The sequence below is a fragment of the Podarcis tiliguerta genome (assembly GCF_965153285.1).
Source record: "Podarcis tiliguerta genome assembly, chromosome: 12".
Classification (NCBI taxonomy): domain Eukaryota; kingdom Metazoa; phylum Chordata; class Lepidosauria; order Squamata; family Lacertidae; genus Podarcis; species Podarcis tiliguerta.
This window is the reverse complement of record NC_139545.1, coordinates 14,525,129-14,543,583: the sequence shown is the minus strand read 5'-3', so window position 1 is coordinate 14,543,583 and position 18,455 is coordinate 14,525,129. Positions and strand designations below refer to the sequence as shown.

The window sequence follows — 18,455 nt, the reverse complement described above, 5'->3', positions numbered from 1 at the left end:
GTTTGGGAATTTTTATTCTGTCCCATGACATCTACGGTGTGGAATGCCATGGGACTCAACTGCCGCTCACTTCCTGCTACTTAACATTAATACAAAAGCAATAGCAGAAACTGGGGAGAGAGTATTTTTATACCAGCCAAATGGTTTTAAACATTTTATATCAGTCAGTCAAGTAAATGCATAAGCTGTTGCTTTAAACCAGGGTTAGTAAAGGTAAAGGTAAAGGTACCCCTGCCCATACGGGCCAGTCTTGACAGACTCTAGGGTTGTGCGCTCATCTCACTCTAGAGGCCGAGAGCCGGCACTGTCCGCAGACACTTCCGGGTCACGTGGCCAGTGTGACAAAGCTGCTCTGGCGAACCAGCACCAGAGCAGCACACAGAAACGCCGTTTACCTTCCCGCCAGTAAGTGGTCCCTATTTATCTACTTGCACCCGGGGGTGCTTTCGAACTGCTAGGTTGGCAGGCGCTGGGACCGAGCGACGGGAGCGCACCCTGCCGCGGGGATTCGAACCGCCAACCTTTCGATCGGCAAGTCCTAGGCGCTGAGGCTTTTACCCACAGCGCCACCCGCATCCCTATTAAACCAGGGTTAGAAGGCATTAAAACAAACCATGGCTAATGTTCACCTTAGGGTAGGCATAAAGTTGTGTTGTGGTGAATGCTGTAGAAGGAAAGGAGAGATTTGCATCCGTTAGAGAAGGTGGGAAAGATGGGTATGGCTGAGCAGTTAACCATGGTTAAGAGATCAGAAAACGTTGCGCTTGCTCTTGGCTTATAACATTGATGGCATGGGCACCAACAAGACTCTTCTATCAGAAAAATACCACCAGCTGACCTTCGGTTCAACGTATAGTTCTCTGATCCCAACCTTATTCTTCTAGGGTCCAAAAGGCGAGAAGGGCCTGCCCTCATTTTCGGTACGTATACCTGGAATGCAGTATTTATGATGTGTGGATGTTTTCCCCTTCCAGCCTTGAAATGTAGGTCTCTTTGCAACCATAAGGGATTGCAGGATCCACTTTTGTTGCTCACCTGTCACGCCCCACACCGCAGGGATATGATTTCAAAGTGAAGAAACGTGCATAAATATTAAAGACTATTCCAAAAGAAAGTCAATGTGAGCAATAATTAGGAACATAAGAAGAGCCTGCAGGATCAGGCCAATGGCTCGTTTAGTCCAGCTGGTCAGCCATCATGGTTAAGTAGTGTAATGGTTCTAGGGGTTGCTCGTGCGTAAGCCGGTGCAAACACCTGGCTGGATTGCCTGAGTGAACCTTTTCTGTCCGGGCAGCCACTCACCCGTGGCTGTCTCAATCGCTGGCAGAATCCGTCAATGGGCATTTCTTAAACTTATTCCAGCAAAGAAGCTCTTTGACGCCAAGTCTTCTCCTACTCTCTCTGCGCGAAAGCCTTCTGCGCAAGGAGGGCGTAGGCAGCAGAGGACCTCTACTCTCCCCGCTGGTCCCCAGCAAGGAGTCATGGGACCGCCTCGCCGCTTCCCCCATCTGCCCCCCTTCTCCACTGGTGCTACGCTGATTCTCTTCCCCAGAAGATGGGCTGCCTCTCTCAATCCCGGGACGCTCTCCGGAATCCCTCTGGATTTTGCTCTCTCCCTCCGGCACTGATGCCAGTTCCCTGACAAGTAGCTATGATAGTCTTATCCTCTGTGAATTTGTCTAATCCTCTATTAAATCAAGTTGATGCCCCTCACTTTCTGTAATAGGAGTGAATCCAATAGGTTAGCTGTGTGAAGAAAGGCTTTTGTTTATCTGTCCTGAATCTTTAATAATAAATAAATAAAATAAAATAAAATAAAATAAAATAAAATAAAATAAAATAAAATAAAATAAAATAAAAATTTATACCCCGCCCATCTGGCTGAGTTTCCCCAGCCACTCTGGGTGGTTCCCAATCGAGTGTTAGAAACAACACAGCATTAAATATTAAAAACTTCCCTTTGGGAAATTCAGCTTCCTTGAATTTCCCAAAACTCTAGCCAGGGCTGGATTTAGGTTTGATGAAGCCCTAAGCTACTGAAGGTAATGTGGCCCTTTATATGTCCAGCCGTCCTTTTCGCTGTTTTCTGTGTTGAATATATGCTATATGGTAATTTATGGACCTAATAGGTATCTAAAGCCATTTGCACATAACAAAATATGTATTTTATCAAATTTGTTTGTTTTCTATCTTATATTTTGGAAATGTACATCCAGGTTTTTTCCTTTAATTTTTTTGGGGGCCCCCAAGGGAGTGGGGCCCTAAGCTATAGCTTGTTTAGCTTATACGTAAATCCGGCACTGGCTCTAGCGTTGTGAGAAAGGCAGAACAACCATTCCTCTGTTGACTTTCTCAATGCCATGCCTAAACAATTTATACCATTTGTGACCAGAAAGAGCACTCCACAGGACACACCCACATAATGTGCCTTAAATAGGCATTATCAGCATCGCAGCACCACATGTATGAGATACGATAGCCTGAGTGATGATAGCTACCTTGGGCTTACACAATGAGCATCCTTACTGGGAGGGATTTAAACTTGGGTTTTCCCTGATTCAACACCCTAATAATTACATATTGGCTCTCAACTTGCACTTCCTGCTTAGAAATCAGATATTTCTTCTGCTAACAACATATCTCTTTTCATTTTCATTCCCGTGCCACCCCAGCCTTGTGAACTCACTGAGTATCTGCGTGAACACAGCCGTAAGTACTGCCCGATTTTGAATTTTGATACTGAAAGGAGGAAGAACATGCTATACAGAGCCTGGTTAATATATTGACCACTTGCCTGCAATTACAATAAATAGTGGGGCTGAAAACCCTGGTTGGTTGGTTCAGCGTCTCCCAGCTGAAGAGGTTGCACATGATGAGGCCTGAATCCTGATTGGAAGGTGTAATGGTTCTAGGGGTTGCTTGTGCGTAAGTTGCCGTTACTCCTGGCTAGGTTGCCTGGTTGAAGCCTTTCTGTCTGGACAGCCTCAAGTTCCGTGGCTGCCTTAGTTGCTGGCAGAATCCGTCAGTGGGCGTTTCTTGAACCTCTTCCAGCATAGAAGCTGTTTGACGCCCAGTCTCCTCCTACTCTGCCTGCGCGGAAGTTTTCTGCGCAAAGTGGGTGTGGGCAACGGAGTACTCGTGCCCTCTCCGCTGGTCTCCGGCGAGGAGTCCTGGAGCCACCTCTCCGATTCCCCCATCTGCCCACCTTCTCCACTGGTGTTACGCTGATTTCCTTCCCCAGCGGATGGGCTATCTCTCTCCCTACTGGGACCCTCTCCGCCATCCCTCTGGAGCCTCCTCTCCGCCTCCAGCTCCCATGGCAGTTCCCTGACAGAAGGGATCCAAATGCAATCTTTACCTATTGTTGAAAATTAGGGATTAATTTATTTTATGATTTAAATTAAGCTTATTATCCAAATACATAGCCCTCCGGATGGAGGCAGTTTAGGGAAAGTGTGCCATTAATATCTGTGCTTTTCTCTCTTTTAAAGTTTTCAAGGGAATCTAATTTGGAACCATATCTTTTTCTCTCCTCTTTCTGTTTAGCTTGTTGGACGGGTGAGTATCACACCAGTTGTTGTTGTTGCTCCACTTCCAAACTAGTGCTTTTTAAGCATTGCTCCACATGGCAGAATTTGCAGTGGCACAATTCACCTGTTATCATTTCTAGGTAGTAATAATAACAAATAATAATAATTTATTATTTATACCCTGCCCATCTGGCTGGGTTTCCCCAGCCACTCTGGGCAGCTCCCTACAGAATATTAACAACACAATAAAACATCAAACACAAAAAATGTCCCTAAACAAGGCTGGCTTCAGATGTCTTCTAAAAGTCAGATAGTTGCTTATTTCCTTGACATCTGATGGGAGGGCGTTCCACAGGGCAGGTGCCACCACTGAGAAGGCTCTCTGCCTGCTTCCCTGTAACCTCACTTCTCGTGGTAAGGGAACCGCCAGAAGGCCCTCGCAGCTGGACCTCCGAGGCTGAATGATGGGGTGGAGACGCTCCTGTTTAGAGCTTTAAAGGTCAGCACCAACACTTTTAATTGTGCTTGGAAACGTAGGTAGTGTGTGATCCAGGCTGAATTAAGCCCATTTTAATCCCTAATGATTTTAATAGAACAGCTAAACACTTGCTTACATCTCTCTCATTAAAACAAATGGCGTTTCTCAAAAGTATTGATATTTGATTGGCTGGTGCCCTACCTCAATGCAAACATTTAGGGCATCGTTCAGCCAAAATGCATACGTTTTTTGCTTTCAAAATTATTTTTAACATGCTAAAGGTAAAGGTACCCCTGCCCGTACAGGCCAGTCTTGACAGACTCTAGGGTTGTGCGCCCATCTCACTCAAGAGGCCGGGGGCCAGCGCTGTCCGGAGACACTTCCATGTCACGTGGCCAGCGTGACATCGCTGCTCTGGCAAGCCAGAGCCGCACATGGAAACGCCGTTTACCTTCCCGCTAGTAAGCGGTCCCTAATTATCTACTTGCACCCGGGAGTGCTTTCGAACTGCTAGGTTGGCAGGCGCTGGGACCGAACAACGGGAGCGCACCCTGCCACGGGGATTCGAACCGCCGACCTTTCGATCGGCAAGCCCTAGGCACTGAGGCTTTTACCCACAGCGCCACCCGTGTCCACATGCTACTCAATACCTTATTTTGCATTCTAGGAACATTGGAGTGCCCGGTATATCCGACAGACTTAGTATTTGCCTTGGATGTATCTCAAGATACTACACCCCAGATATTTGAGCAGATGAGAGAGATGGTCATAGCAGTTGTGAACAATACCCAAATAAGAGAAAGCAACTGCCCAGTGGGAGCCAGAGTCGCCGTCGTGTGCTACAACTCCGATACCCACTATCTGATCCGCTTCTCGGACTTCCACAACAAACAACGTTTGCTGCAGGAGATAGCTAACCTTTCTTACCAGAGGTCAACCACCAGACGTGACACTGGCGCATCCATGAGGTTTGTGGCCAGGAATGTTTTCAAGAGAACTCTCCCAGGTGCTAACGTGAGAAAAGTTGCTGTCTTCTTCAGCAACGGCCCATCAGACAATGGAGATTCTCTCAGCACAGCAGTCCTGGAGTTCAGCGCCTTTGACATCCACCCAGCGGTCATTGCTTTTAAAAATATCCCTAGCATCCATCGTGCTTTTACGGTAAGAAACTGTTGCCTCTTTCTTCCTTGCATTCGGAACTGTCTCAAGGACTTTAAACCTTTTAAACCTTGAGGAAGTTTTACAGTGGTACCTCGGGTTACATACACTTCAGGTTACATATGCTTCAGGTTACAGACTCCGCTAACCCAGAAATACGTTAGTACCTCAGGTTAAGAACTTTGCTTCTGGATGAGAACAGAAATCGCGCAGCAGTGGCAACAGGAGGCCCCATTAGCTAAAGTGGTACCTCAGGTTAAGAACAGTTTCAGGTTAAGAACGGACCTCCGGAACGAATTAAGTACTTAACCCGAGGTACCACTGTACATGTTGGACTGTTGCGATGAGTGCTGCCCTTTGTTTTTGTAAAACTCCCCACCTGGCACCTCCATACAAGCGTCCGTTTGTTTTGTCGCTCTTTTACTGGTGCGAGAAAATCTCTGTGAAATTTCTTGGGAGGATGCTGGGATTTAAAAGGGCTGCACTGGCATGTTTCTCAGCTACCTGTACCATCCAATAAGCCCATTAGAGGATATCATCAATACCTTACTGTTGTTGAATTCTACTCAATATCGATCCAGAGTAGATTCCAATGTATAGTTAGCAGAGTAAAAACGTAAACACATTGCAGGATTCCCTCAAAATAGACCAGAGGCAATTGTATTTCATTCCAGTAGAGCTTTACTGCTACTGAAGGCAAATGAGCATAATGGTCACAAATCCAATATATTCAGGATTGGCACTGTCCATAAGAAAACCAGTTGCAGTACACTTAAGTTAAACTTACAATAACTTATAATGCGGCTAAAACTTAACACTAAACATACAGTGGTACCTCGGGTTACATACGCTTCAGGTTACATACGCTTCAGGTTACAGACTCCGCTAACCCAGAAATAGTGCTTCAGGTTAAGAACTTTGCTTCAGGATGAGAACAGAAATCGTGCTCTGGCGGCGCGGCGGCAGCAGGAGGCCCCATTAGCTAAAGTGGTGCTTCAGGTTAAGAAGAGTTTCAGGTTAAGAATGGACCACCGGAACGAATTAAGTACTTAACCTGAGGTACCACTGTACTATGTACAGAACACCACACCTGAAGGAAGAGAGATAGAAAGAGAAAGTGAAACCCAGGCTCCTTCTGGCCTTATTATTATAGTCAGCATGACCTTGACAGAAGAGATAAGAGAACCAGTTTAAGCCAGCTATACTCAGCTTCTCTGAAGGAATAACCCAAACATCATGAACCATCTGCTAGTTTCTTTCATGCAGAGAAGCTTCCGGAACCCTCTTGAATTAATTAGAATAGGAAAGATCTCTACACATCAGATCAATACTTCCTGCACTAAGAAATGCAAACTGACAGTTTCATCCTCCTGGGAGCTTTCTGGGAAGCATGGGTGAGAAAGGGGGACTGATGTGGACAGGATCACAACTCTCACCATCTGCCTGATAAGTTATCTATTTAAATCTCATATTCTTTCAGATGGATGACACAAGACTGTTTCAAGTTATTCAACCTGGGAGAGATTATACTCCGGCCTTACAAAGACTTCAGTCGTGTGTACTTTGCTATGGTGAGAGCACATGAAAACAGCATGCGAACCAGACTTCCACCCACAGTTTCTCTTCTCCCTGCACATATTGTATTATTAAAACGACTGTGTTTCCATTTCCAGACAAATGCAAACCAGATAGCTCTTGCTTCCGCGCTGAAACCCCCCGTGCTCGGGGCTATGTGGACGCCGCTTTCATTTTGGAAAATTCAAGGAAAATAAGCCCGGTGGAATTTCAGAAACTGAAAGATTTTCTAAGCGCAGCGCTCGACAGCTTTGACATCTCTGCTGAACCAGAGACCTCTTTGACAGGGGACAGGGTGGCTGTGCTGAGCCATGCTCCTCCAGAATTCAGGCCCCGCACCCAGAGGAGTCCAGTACAGATCGAGTTTGACTTTTTGACTTACGACAGTAAAATACGAATGAAGAGACACATCCAGGAGTCTATCCAGCAGCTAAATGGAGCGGCTGCTCTCGGCCATGCCATACAGTGGACCGTTAGCAACATCTTTTCTGAAGCACCCAACCAGAGAAAATACAAGGCTATCTTTGTTGTTTCTGTTGGAGAAACAAGTCGATGGGACAAGGAAGTGCTCAGGGATGCAGCTCTGAGAGCCAAGTGCCTGGGCTACGCACTCTTTGTGCTTTCATTAGGAGATGAATATGACGACGTGGAAATTGAAGAACTAGCAAGCCTGCCCCTGGAACATCATGTGGTGCAGCTTGGACGAATTCACAAGGCTGAACTTGGATATGCAGTGAAGTTTCTGAAGCCATTTCTACGCCTCCTTAAGAGTAAGTCAGTCTACTGTTGCTGACTTTGCTTTCTATAGAGAGAGAGCTTTGTGTTTACAAGGGAATCCCCTAAATGCTTCCAGATGACAAGGAACCAATTCAGTCCAGCATTTATTCCTAGTGTTTACTGAGGCATCCGGAAGAATCATACATTCTTAGAAATAAAAATTGTGTAATTGAATATTGGGCGAATGAGTGATCTGATGTTGAATTGCAGTTGGCTTTTCAGACCTTTGGCCTAAGTAAGCTTTCCTAGTGACAACAGCTATTATTTAAGGTTGTTACAGCCTGAATGGTTTGTCTGAATATGATTCCCAGGCCAAACAATGCTGAACGGGGGACTTTCAAAGTTTGCCAACAGCATTTCTGCCACTCCCAGTGGAGTCAGAGCTGTGCTGTTCACGAAACCCTTCAGTGAATGAGCCCATTTTTATTTTAAAAAAATAAGAGCTAAATTTAAAGCCACCAATGTTTTAACTTGTTTCCTCCCATCTTGCACCATAATGATGATGAAAAAGAGAAATATAAAGTATCAAGGACATATCCAGGTCACAGGCTCGCTTGAGTTTGGCAGGCCTCGAGATTGTGCTTGCCAAATTTTGGTAAGCCTGTGATCAAAACACATTATAGATTACACAGCCTGTTGAATGCCCCCAGCTTTGTGAGCATTTTACAACGCCAAAGGAAAAGCAATTGTGCAAGTCCCCGACAGATGGTTCGTTTCATTTTGGTTCCAGATGCTGTGTAATCATTTGGGAAATTATTACGGTTAGACATAGCAGTTAGTGGTACAGAACATGCTTTGCATATAGAAAATTCAGACTCTTTCATCTCCATTGAAAGGATCTCCATTAAGGAACTCAGGCAGCAAAGGGCGGGGAAAATCTGTACTGTACTTGAGACCTTGGAGAGTCACTGTCTTTTGGAGCCAATAGTGCTCAGTGAGATAAGCCAGTACAAAAAGATGCTTATACAAAAAGATGGGAGCCAGTGTGGTGTAGTGGTTAAGAGCGGTAGTCTCGTAATCTGGGGAACCGGGTTTGCGTCTCCGCTCCTCCACATGCAGCTGCTGGGTGACCTTGGGCCAGTCACACTTCCTTGAAGTCTCTCAGCCTCACTCACCTCACAGAGTGTGTGTTGTGGGGGAAGAAGGGAAAGGAGAATGTTAGCCGCTTTGAGACTCCTTAAAGGGAGTGAAAGGCGGGATATCAAATCCAAACTCTTCTTCTTCTTCTTATATCTGAGCAGGGGCTGAGCAGGTGTCCCTGCAACAATGAAGGCTGCTTCACACAACTCAACTGTCCCGAATTAAGCAGGACATCATGGATTTGCAGAAGCTGCCGCAGCTTCTGTTTGAAGTCTGTGATGTCTAGCTACTGCCCCCTCGTCTCTTCTTCCTCCTCTGGGACAGCCTCCGCCATAGGCTTCACTGCCATTGTGGCCAACCACCACCGCCATATTCCCAGAAGCAGGTGAAGTGCATCTAGGAGAACACTTCTGGAAGCAGGCGTACCACTTCTGGTGCCTGCGGCGAGGCTGAGTAGGCCGCAAAAATAAGCGGCAAGTAGGTCAAGGCCTAGCTGTGGTGGTGGCAGAGGAGGAGGAGGAGCTGGTAAAGGGAAGGCTGTGGCGGGAGGGGGCAGCTGGGGTGCAAAGATTGGGAGGGGTTGGTGGGAGAAAGAGGGCACGAATTGGGCAGTGTGTGTGTACAAAAAGAGTACACAGACTGGGTGGGGTGTGGCAGAAAGTGTGTACAGATGTCCCCCAAAGTTGGACTGTTTGCTGCTTCCTTTGGCAGGGTGTTATGTACTGAAGTTTTCACCCTGGCCAGCAGGGGGATACTGTAGTTTTCACTCAGGTCCACATATGCAAATAAGGGGTTGAAAATGACATTCAGTGATTGGATAGTTACAGAAAGTGGTTACTGTTGCGTTGTAGTGGAGTTCTATATAAGCAGGCTGGCTGAACCCTTCAGTTCAGTTCTGTTCTGGCCTGTGAATAAACAAGAGCTGTTTGTGTCGTCTGATATGTTCACCCACAACGTAACACAGAGGATGGAAGACTTCACTCAACCTTGTTTGCTAAGTGTTTGTGTGAAAAGGACTGCAGTTCATTTCCCGCATCATAGCTCTGCTTATCATTTCCCACCTATTGTGCCATATGTCTTGACAGGTGAAATGAACAAGTATCCGCAAGCACAGCTCAAGAGAAAATGTACAAGCATTAGTGCACAAAGGCCTCTGTATGGTCCACCCAAACGCACGTGAGTTTGTTTCCAGACATTACTTTTCCACTTTGATATATATCCACTCGTATATCCATGACCTACACTCTTATGGGAGCTGTGCTGGCCTTCAACTAAGTCTAAATGAGTAGCAAGTCTGACTCACATAAGATCGCGTTTGCTTTGTGTGTATTGTTGCACCAGGAAACAACGGCTGATCGTGGCTGTTGGTTTTGCTACACAGAAATGACCGCTCTCCACATTGCCATCTCTTGCCAATTGTGCAGGAGAAACAGAGAAGGATCAATATAGTAGCGCTGGCAGCTGTACTGCAAGGCTTGGAGATGAGCTTCAGCTCTCATGCAACAGCTCTGATCCTGTACCCGTCAGCACCTTACCCTGTATACCCCATTGAAAAAGAAGGGGGATATAACAATTGGCCGCTAGTAATGACCGCTCGGGACGCGGGTGGCGCTGTGGGTAAAAGCCTCAGTGCCTAGGGCTTGCCGATCGAAAGGTCGGCGGTTCGAATCCCCGCGGCGGGGTGCGCTCCCGTTGTTCGGTCCCAGCGCCTGCCAACCTAGCAGTTCGAAAGCACTCCCGGGTGCAAGTAGATAAATAGGGACCGCTTACTAGCGGGAAGGTAAACGGCGTTTGCGTGTGCGGCTCTGGCTCGCCAGAGCAGCGATGTCACGCTGGCCACGTGACCCGGAAGTGTCTGCAGACAGCGCTGGCCCCCGGCCTCTTGAGTGAGATGGGCACACAACCCTAGAGTCTGTCAAGACTGGCCCGTACGGGCAGGGGTACCTTTACCTTTTACCTTTAATGACCGCTCCCCACATTAAACGGGGGGCACACTTTGCGTGGATGCGCGCAGCCCCTGGACCCGATGCGTCTCCATCAGCATAGGCTTGGCTTCGCCTCCCCCTCCCCTGGTGGGATACCTGGAGGTCTCCGCCTACCTCAGTCAGTTGTCCAATCCCAGCTGGTGGAAGCGTTGCCAAGGAGACCAGGCCAGGTAGGGGAGGGACTACCTGCCCACACAATAGAGGGACGATCTTACCTGGGAATCCTCAGTTGACTCCAGAGCTTCTCCCACCCTACCCACCCTCAGTTAAGTCTTATTTTGCAGGTTAACCTTTTCTTCACAGGTATGCAGGCACTGCTACGTCAAGGTCGCTGTTGAAGGGCCGGAAAGGAATTCCCCTGCATTGGCAGGTTTTGCCTTTCCTGTAGCAAAACGTCACAACTTTGGCGGTATCAGGCCTTGGGCGGAATCCTTTAGTCTATCTTCCTGAATGGGAGAGGCGTGTAGCGGTGACCCACACCCCCTTCCTCTTTGCAGCAGTGATATCAGGGTTCCACGTTAAAGGGGTTTTTGAGGGGAGTCTTTGGCCGTACACCAAGAGGTCGTCATTGCTCTCCCCTGCAACGGCGGCGTAATGGGGGCGGCTATCTCTGCTTGAACATATGTTGTCCAGAGCCGGCCCATCTCCCCCAAACACTGGATAACCCTGATGTTCCCTAGATCCCCAGCTGGGGACTGGGGAGGGATAACGCCCAATGCCTGAGCCAAGGTCTACCCACATCTGAAATGTAAGAAAGTTGTGGCCAATTTAATCCCATAACATGTTGTCTTGAGTCGTTATTCCACATGGGTTTGGGGGATTCCGCCTGTCCAAGCAAAATGTTGGATGGAGACGGGAAAAGAGTAGCTTTACTTCAAAGCAATTCTGTGCTAATCCTCTGCATTACATTAGAACCTTTGCACACACATTGATCCCAGACTCTGTTTCCTTGTTGCATACCTAGTTTTGCTGTTGACAACACTATGTCAAATGGAGCTATGCTTCTAGATGCTGGATCTGCTTTTCTGGAGCCCACACCATATGATTTCGTGACCCCTGGAAATCCCTTCAGCAGTGGACAGCAGATCATTGTAAGTAGACTTTCTTTGTCCCATAAAGATGCTTTAAAAAAACAAAACAAATAGAATTATTCTTGCCGTTCCATGTAGCACTGACTGATGACTTGCCCTTTTGGTCAGCCCCCATTCCATGTGCAGAGAGCTTTTTTAAAAATATAATTTTTATTTGATTTTTACAAATTCATTCACAGAGGTAGTATGATTACAAATAATAAAGCTTACACAAGATTCTTCCGAATCTCAAGACTTCCCTCCTTCCCTCCGTCGGTTCTTTAAATAACTTTTTTGTTTTAACTGCATATTATAAGTCCATCTAACTTACACTCCTCCATTGTATCCAAAATCTATGTATCATTGCAAGATTTATGTAAAGCCTGCCAAAGAGTTCAAGTGTTTACAATGGTCTTTAAAATACAATATATTTTTGTCCCATTCCTTGTTGCAGTTCTGATCCTCCTGATTTTCCTGGTCAATCTTGCCATCTCTGCATAGTCCAATAGTTTCATCTCCCAGTCTTCCCTAGTAGTTACCGTATTTTTTGCACCATAACACTCACTTTTTTCCTCCTAGAAAGTAAGGGGAAATGTCTGTGCGTGTTATGGAGGAAATGCCTATGGGTGGCATGCCTACGGATTTTCCTCCTCTAAAAACTACGTGCATGTTATGGTCGGGTGCGTGTTATAGAGCGAAAAATACGGTATATTGTCGTCTTTCCAACCCTGGGTAAGAAGTATCCTTGCAGCTGTTGTAGCGTACATAAACAGTCTTTTCAGTTCTTTTGGAATCTCTGCACCTACAATTCCTAACGAAAAGGCTTCTAGTTTTTTTTTACAAAAGTTATTTTATTTATTTTTAAAATTCATTGCGTATCATGTTCCTTTATCACTTTGCAGTTCCACCACATATGATAGAAGGTGCCTTCCTTTTCCTTACATTTCCAACAAACATTTCCATGGGTAGAGAGCTTTACCTGCTGAGCATCAACTGCATCATGCCTAAAAGTTCAGCAGGTAACATTATTCTCCTTCCCTTTTCAGGTACCTGGAAATTAGCAACGTGTTGGAAACTACCGTTATGCCTCTGCAGCAACTTGTGAAGTACTGCACTTCCATTTCTATTGCCGTCGTCGTTGCTAATGACTTTGCTCATTGATTCATTTGTTCAGGAACTGGAAACAAATCTCTATTAAAAACAAAGACAAATTGAAGACAATTTTGGGAGGGTGCAAAGTGATGGTTCTGACAAGACAGGCTGAAGAATGAAGTATGTTTTCTTGTACATTAGAAGGTTTTCATCTGTGAATCCACCTCCTGCTTGTTTTGAATTTCCTTTAGGAAAGTGAAAATTATGGAGCGTAGAAGCCACAATTCCTTTGTTGTTTCCAGAGGTTTTCTGGCTTTTAGCCTAATCAACGCACAAACTGTAGTTGGGAACTTGCTAACCTATCGAGCACTGTTGAGTTTGCTATATGGAATATGTCCATACTTGCAAGTGTCTCTTAGCGATGACATCATCAGTGATAGTTCCCTCGTTCCCACTTGCTCAGACCTGAACCATTTTTAATAACTCTTCTTAAAAGTTTGTTTTGTTTCCTAATTGTGTTTGTTAGTGTCCTTGGATAGCTGTGCTCTCTGAAGACAGTCCAGCCAAAAAAATATATTGAATGCCAATCTGATGTTGTCATGCAATAGCAGTGGAAGTTTGCATTTTTGGACGGCTGATTCTTTAATTTTGTGCTAATTTTGTACATGGGATGATATGATGTTGTGTGAGGATTTACTCATTTCACTGTGACCCTCGTTTCTAATCTGCACTTTGGACTTGAGGTAACGGGAAACGCATGCCGTGCAAGTAAGAGCTGTTTGACAGTGGAATTTGCTGCCAAGGAGTGTGGTGGAGTCTCCTTCTTTGGAGGTCTTTAAGCAGAGGCTTGACAACCATATGTCAGGAGTGCTCTGATGGTGTTTCCTGCTTGGCAGGGGGTTGGACTCGAGGGCCCTTGTGGTCTCTTCCAACTCTATGATTCTATGATTCTAAGAGTCAAATGGGCTGAGTCAGCACACTGAAACCTTGTCCCCCATCAGGGATGCCTCTTTCACTCTATCCCAGATAGCTCAGAGGTTGTGGATTATAAAGGGGCTACAAATCGATGCAAGAATGTGTGCAAATAAAAGTTGATCTCGGAATCAAAACGGGTGAAATTATGCTTTGTGTACCTGAGCCACTTCTGTGTCTTCAGTCCTATAAGAAGGGACAGCTTGATAGTTAGAACTACCGGCAACAGAAAGTACTTCCGGATGGGCTTTGTGGTGGGATGAGTGTTCCTCATGGTGCTATGTGATAACACGTATCTATTATCTTGTTTTAAAAGAAATAAAACACAACCCAAATACAAAGAGAGATGCCCTTCTTGCAATTCATTGGGATCAACACAGGAACTCCCTGTGCCAATACAAGCTGCACTGTCTGAAGGGCCATAGCTTCCCCCACACCAAAATAAGAGAACACCATAAATGGAATTTTTTTTCTCACCACTGCCAATGCCATATTTTGTGACAGTAGACTTGGGCGGTTGGGGAAGGGGGCAAAGGCGACCTTTTGGAAATTGGGCTGAAAAAGGGCAGGGGATGGTTTCAAACAAGTGGATTGTCTTTTTTAAAAAAACAAAACAAAACACTAATTCTGGAATTTAAACAAGATCATGTGGCTATAAACATGCCACAGGGTCTCCTCCCTCCCCATCATTCTACATGATTTTATTAGATGCGAAATTTAAACTCATACATCTGTTAACATGTCAAACTGGGATATACTTGCTTAAGGGCTCCACCTTGGGATTGTAAAAATCCCTTGAATAAACCAAATAAATCACTGTATCGTTCTGAAGCGTGAAGTGTAAAAAAAAAAAGTTGAGCGGAAGAAGGGTGTTTAATTCCAAAGATATTCACACAAAAGATTTTTTTGCTTCAAACGGCCCAACCGTTCCAGCTCACCCAACTCATCCGAAAGTTTTATTGGACGCCCTCCACCCCTCAATCCCACATCCTCCACTTGATAAACATCCTTATGTATGTAATTGTGCCTTAGCAGGTCACTTTTTATGTGGGTTGGATTTCCACGCCAGATTATAATGTTTGTAGACAGAAACCACACGGATCCAGCAATTGTGAGGAGTACATGGGATTTAAAATATGCTAGGGTTGGTATATTGTGAATGAATGTTTCGCAGAGGATGCTGCTTGTGCAGTCTGCCACACAGCTTTGGCACACAGGAATGATCCAAACTCTTTTTATTTTTTCATTATTAGGTATACAGGGATTTGAATATACATGAACAAAAGTGCAACCATTTTATCGTTCTTTCTCATTCGCTCAAGTAAATAAAAAAACAAAGTCAGTTTACATAAATATTGTTGATGTAACAGATTTCTTCATGTGATAATAAACCATCTTTTAGACTTCCAAAGATAACATGGTCAGAAGTTAAGCGTGATGTCTCCATTTTAAACTGCATTTGCTTGGTTGTTTCATAAAAACGCTGCATGAGTCACTCTACTTTAATACAATGGCAGGTTCTGAAAGGACCACTGGTCACCGTCATGAGCTTTACAATCCATCATTTTATGTTCTCGAAGCAATTCTTCAAAAGATACTCAATCCTGTCCTGTTTCTCTTTATTACCTGTATTTACAGTTCCTATAGGTCAGTGCAACTTTTACTTCCACACTTTGACAATGCCATCTCGTGATGCAGTAACTATAAATCCTTGAGTGGTCTGAAAAGTAGCAATGTCTGTGATAATGTCATGATGCCCAACTGGTAGAGACTCGGGACCCCTTCGAGGGGTTTCATCCGTGGGACCCACCTTCTGCTTGTTTTGAATTTCCTGTTGAAAAGGGAAAATGGTGAAACGTTGATGACTAAATCCTTTCGGTTTCAGGTGCTTTCCTGTTTTGCGTCGTATTTAACTGTTTTTATTGAAAGGTAAAGGTAAAGGGACCCCTGACCAATAGGTCCAGTTGCGGACGATTCTGGGGTTGCGGTGCTCACTTAGCTTTATTGGCCAAGGGAGCTGGCGTACAGCTTCCGGGTCAGGTGGCCAGCATGACTAAGCCGCTTCTGGCGAAACAGAGCAGTGCACAGAAACGCCGTTTACCTTCCCGCCGGAGCGGTACCTATTTATCTACTTGCACTTTGACATGCTTTCGAACTGCTAGGTTGGCAGGAGCAGGGACCGAGCAACGGGAGCTCACCCCATCACGGGGATTCGAACCGCCGACCTTCTGATCGGCAAGTCCTAGGCTCTGTGGTTTAACCCACAGCGCCACCCACGTCCCTGAAAGGTGCTTTCCTGTTTTAAGCCCAACAAGTGCATACTGGATACACTCTTTATTTTGTTACATGCATATCTGACAGTGAATCCAGAGCTGTTGAGTTTGCTATGGGGAATATGAATGTGCTCACAGATAGCTACTGCCTGCAGTGACAGTGGAGCAATTCCCACTTTCCCAGGTCTGGGAATTAGACTTGCGAGCAACTATACCTGAACAACTTCTGTGCCTTCAATGATCTTCCTATAATAAGACACAGATGGGCTGCTTGAACTTCCAGCAACAATGTAGGACCTCTCAGGGTATGCTAAATCCCAGAACCTGCAAAGAACAAAGGCGACAATATAAAACCTAAAATCTTTGACCAGAATCCTTCCAGCCTTTAAAACAGCATTGCAGCTATCATAAGGAAAGCGGTATAGGGTCACATTACAGGCCCGTCTACCCTGACATCAGGTGACTAGAAAATTTTATTCTATAAGGCACTTGTGGTATATTTCTATTTCAAAGCCTTACAGTTTGGTGTTAAGCAGGTTTACACAAAAGTGAGAAGTTTATGTCCCATCTAACAGAATGGCTGAACACACACTAAATCTGGTAGGTTTCCTCCTCCCACCAACCAGTTTGAATCAATATGTTAGTCAAAGAAATTCTGCACCTCACAAGTTTGGTTGGTTGTTTTTTTTTTTACTTCATATGGGATTTTTATGCAGAAAAGGAAACTCTAGCTTCTGTGGTGGTGAGATATCATAATTTCTTAGATTTTACCTTATCTTCATGTCTGAACCTGCTGTCAGTAATATAGGATTTCCATCTGCTGGGCTGCAGTATATTCCATGAACACTATGAGGTGAAGGCTAAAGGGTGGGAAAATAGGTGTGTTTTTTTTCAACAACTGGTGTTAAAGTATGCTAACTTTTAAAAACTGAGTTATCTTAATTAACAATCATGTCATTAAGGAACTAATCCTGAACACCTTCACATAGCTGTAGCTTCTAATGAAAGACATTAAACTTCAAATTACAACTATAAACAATTGCTTTTTTGTTTTCTTTTAAAAAAATCAAATTAATCATTTTAAATTTTGTATCCACACATTTACATTTGATTATTTACTTAATACCAAAGACAATTTACAAGTTATGAAATAAATTGAAATCTCAGGATAGAAAACAATACGAGGAGAATAAAAACAGCTGTTGAGCATTTAGCAAAAGAAAAATATTCAAACAGTAGTAGATAAAAAGTCTAAGGCTGCAACCCTGCATTTATTCACAAGTATGTAAGTCCCACTGGTCCCCATAGGTCTTACACCTGGGTAGACGTGCATAGGTTTGAATGGCTGCAATCTTATGCACACTTTCTCAAGAGTAAGCCCCAATGAGGACAGTGGTACTTACTTCCAAGTAAGCTAGGGTTGCTGCCATATGTCAGGATTTCCCCAATGATTTGGCTGATTTCCCCTCGGACACTGCTTGCAACTGCAGTATTCTAGATCTGTCTGGGAAATTCGGGACATATGGCAAGTCTAAAGCAAGCAAATAGGGGCTAGAACAGAGACAGGTCAGAGTCATAGCCAGGCTTTTATGTTTCAAAATGGGGCTCAGCAACTGCCTCTTCATCCAAGAATCCTATGTGTAATTCAGTGCCTGCAAGCATATAATTCAGCCTCCAATCTAAAAGATTTAGTCTGTAATCTACATCTTCAGACAGAGTCTGAATGCAAACCTTAAGGTTATTTTTTTTAATCCCCTCTGCATCATCTCCCCAGCTCCTGCTTCGTGTTATTATCTTGCCTAATGAAGAGTTCTGAGAAACTGAAAGCTTACATCATTTTGTTTGGTACCACTATCTGGGCTTATTACACTTGCCCTAAGCTACACAGGGCTTTATAAGTTAAAATCAGTGCTTTGAATTGCACCCGGACGTACACAGGAAGCACTTTCAGAATTAGCAAAATGTATACTGCTTAACCCCGTATAGATAATGCATCTCTTCTCAACTGAAAACAGAAAACTTTGGCATGATGGGCATTTAATATCCACCAAAGGACTAAAAACTACATAGGCCTGCTTTATTCTGCTCAAAACTTTACAATCAGAAAGCCAAACCTGATGTTCTGAAAGAGGTGGGGCATTGCTGGCCCATAACGTGAAGCGTCTGTCGCCTGTTTCCATATCCCACATGGAGACTTCATTATTGCCTTGAACAGCTACGGAAAAGCCATGGACAACAGTTATAAACCAAAAGTGCAGGAATGGGGGAAGACTTACATCTTAGGGGTTTTTTCTTGCATTATAGTCTAGCAATATAAAAGGGATGAGGAAAACGAGTTACTTGGCTGCTGACAGCACTCATTAAAATAAATGCTTGTGAAGACTGTCCCTTAGCAACCGCTGGAGAATGCCCTCACTTATTCCGACTAAACCTAAGGAAGAACTTACAGTACAGTGGAACAGAAT

General features: G+C 44.7%; 2 protein-coding genes across 3 annotated transcripts in view; one reads left to right on the top strand and one right to left on the bottom strand.

The window, feature by feature from the left end:
* LOC310660304 (collagen alpha-6(VI) chain-like) overlaps nucleotides 1–14,058 on the top strand; it is a 71,999-nt gene extending 57,941 nt beyond the window's left edge. Inside the window, exons 31-39 of the mRNA XM_083404634.1 lie at nucleotides 885–920; nucleotides 2,673–2,709; nucleotides 4,676–5,169; nucleotides 6,647–6,737; nucleotides 6,840–7,511; nucleotides 9,684–9,774; nucleotides 11,548–11,674; nucleotides 12,700–13,513; nucleotides 13,701–14,058. Coding sequence (XP_083260760.1) covers nucleotides 885–920; nucleotides 2,673–2,709; nucleotides 4,676–5,169; nucleotides 6,647–6,737; nucleotides 6,840–7,511; nucleotides 9,684–9,774; nucleotides 11,548–11,674; nucleotides 12,700–12,714 — 1,563 coding nt within the window. The 3' untranslated portion in view covers nucleotides 12,715–13,513; nucleotides 13,701–14,058. The remainder of the gene's footprint in view (nucleotides 1–884; nucleotides 921–2,672; nucleotides 2,710–4,675; nucleotides 5,170–6,646; nucleotides 6,738–6,839; nucleotides 7,512–9,683; nucleotides 9,775–11,547; nucleotides 11,675–12,699; nucleotides 13,514–13,700) is intronic.
* An 879-nt stretch (nucleotides 14,059–14,937) lies between these two features.
* PIK3R4 (phosphoinositide-3-kinase regulatory subunit 4) overlaps nucleotides 14,938–18,455 on the bottom strand; it is a 31,168-nt gene continuing 27,650 nt past the window's right edge. For both annotated transcript variants that reach the window (XM_083404650.1, XM_083404649.1), the window contains exons 17-20: nucleotides 18,105–18,205; nucleotides 16,762–16,850; nucleotides 16,206–16,314; nucleotides 14,938–15,548 (exon numbers count right to left, since the gene is read on the bottom strand). In XM_083404650.1, the coding sequence (XP_083260776.1) occupies nucleotides 15,378–15,548; nucleotides 16,206–16,314; nucleotides 16,762–16,850; nucleotides 18,105–18,205 (470 nt within the window). In that variant the 3' untranslated portion in view covers nucleotides 14,938–15,377. The remainder of the gene's footprint in view (nucleotides 15,549–16,205; nucleotides 16,315–16,761; nucleotides 16,851–18,104; nucleotides 18,206–18,455) is intronic.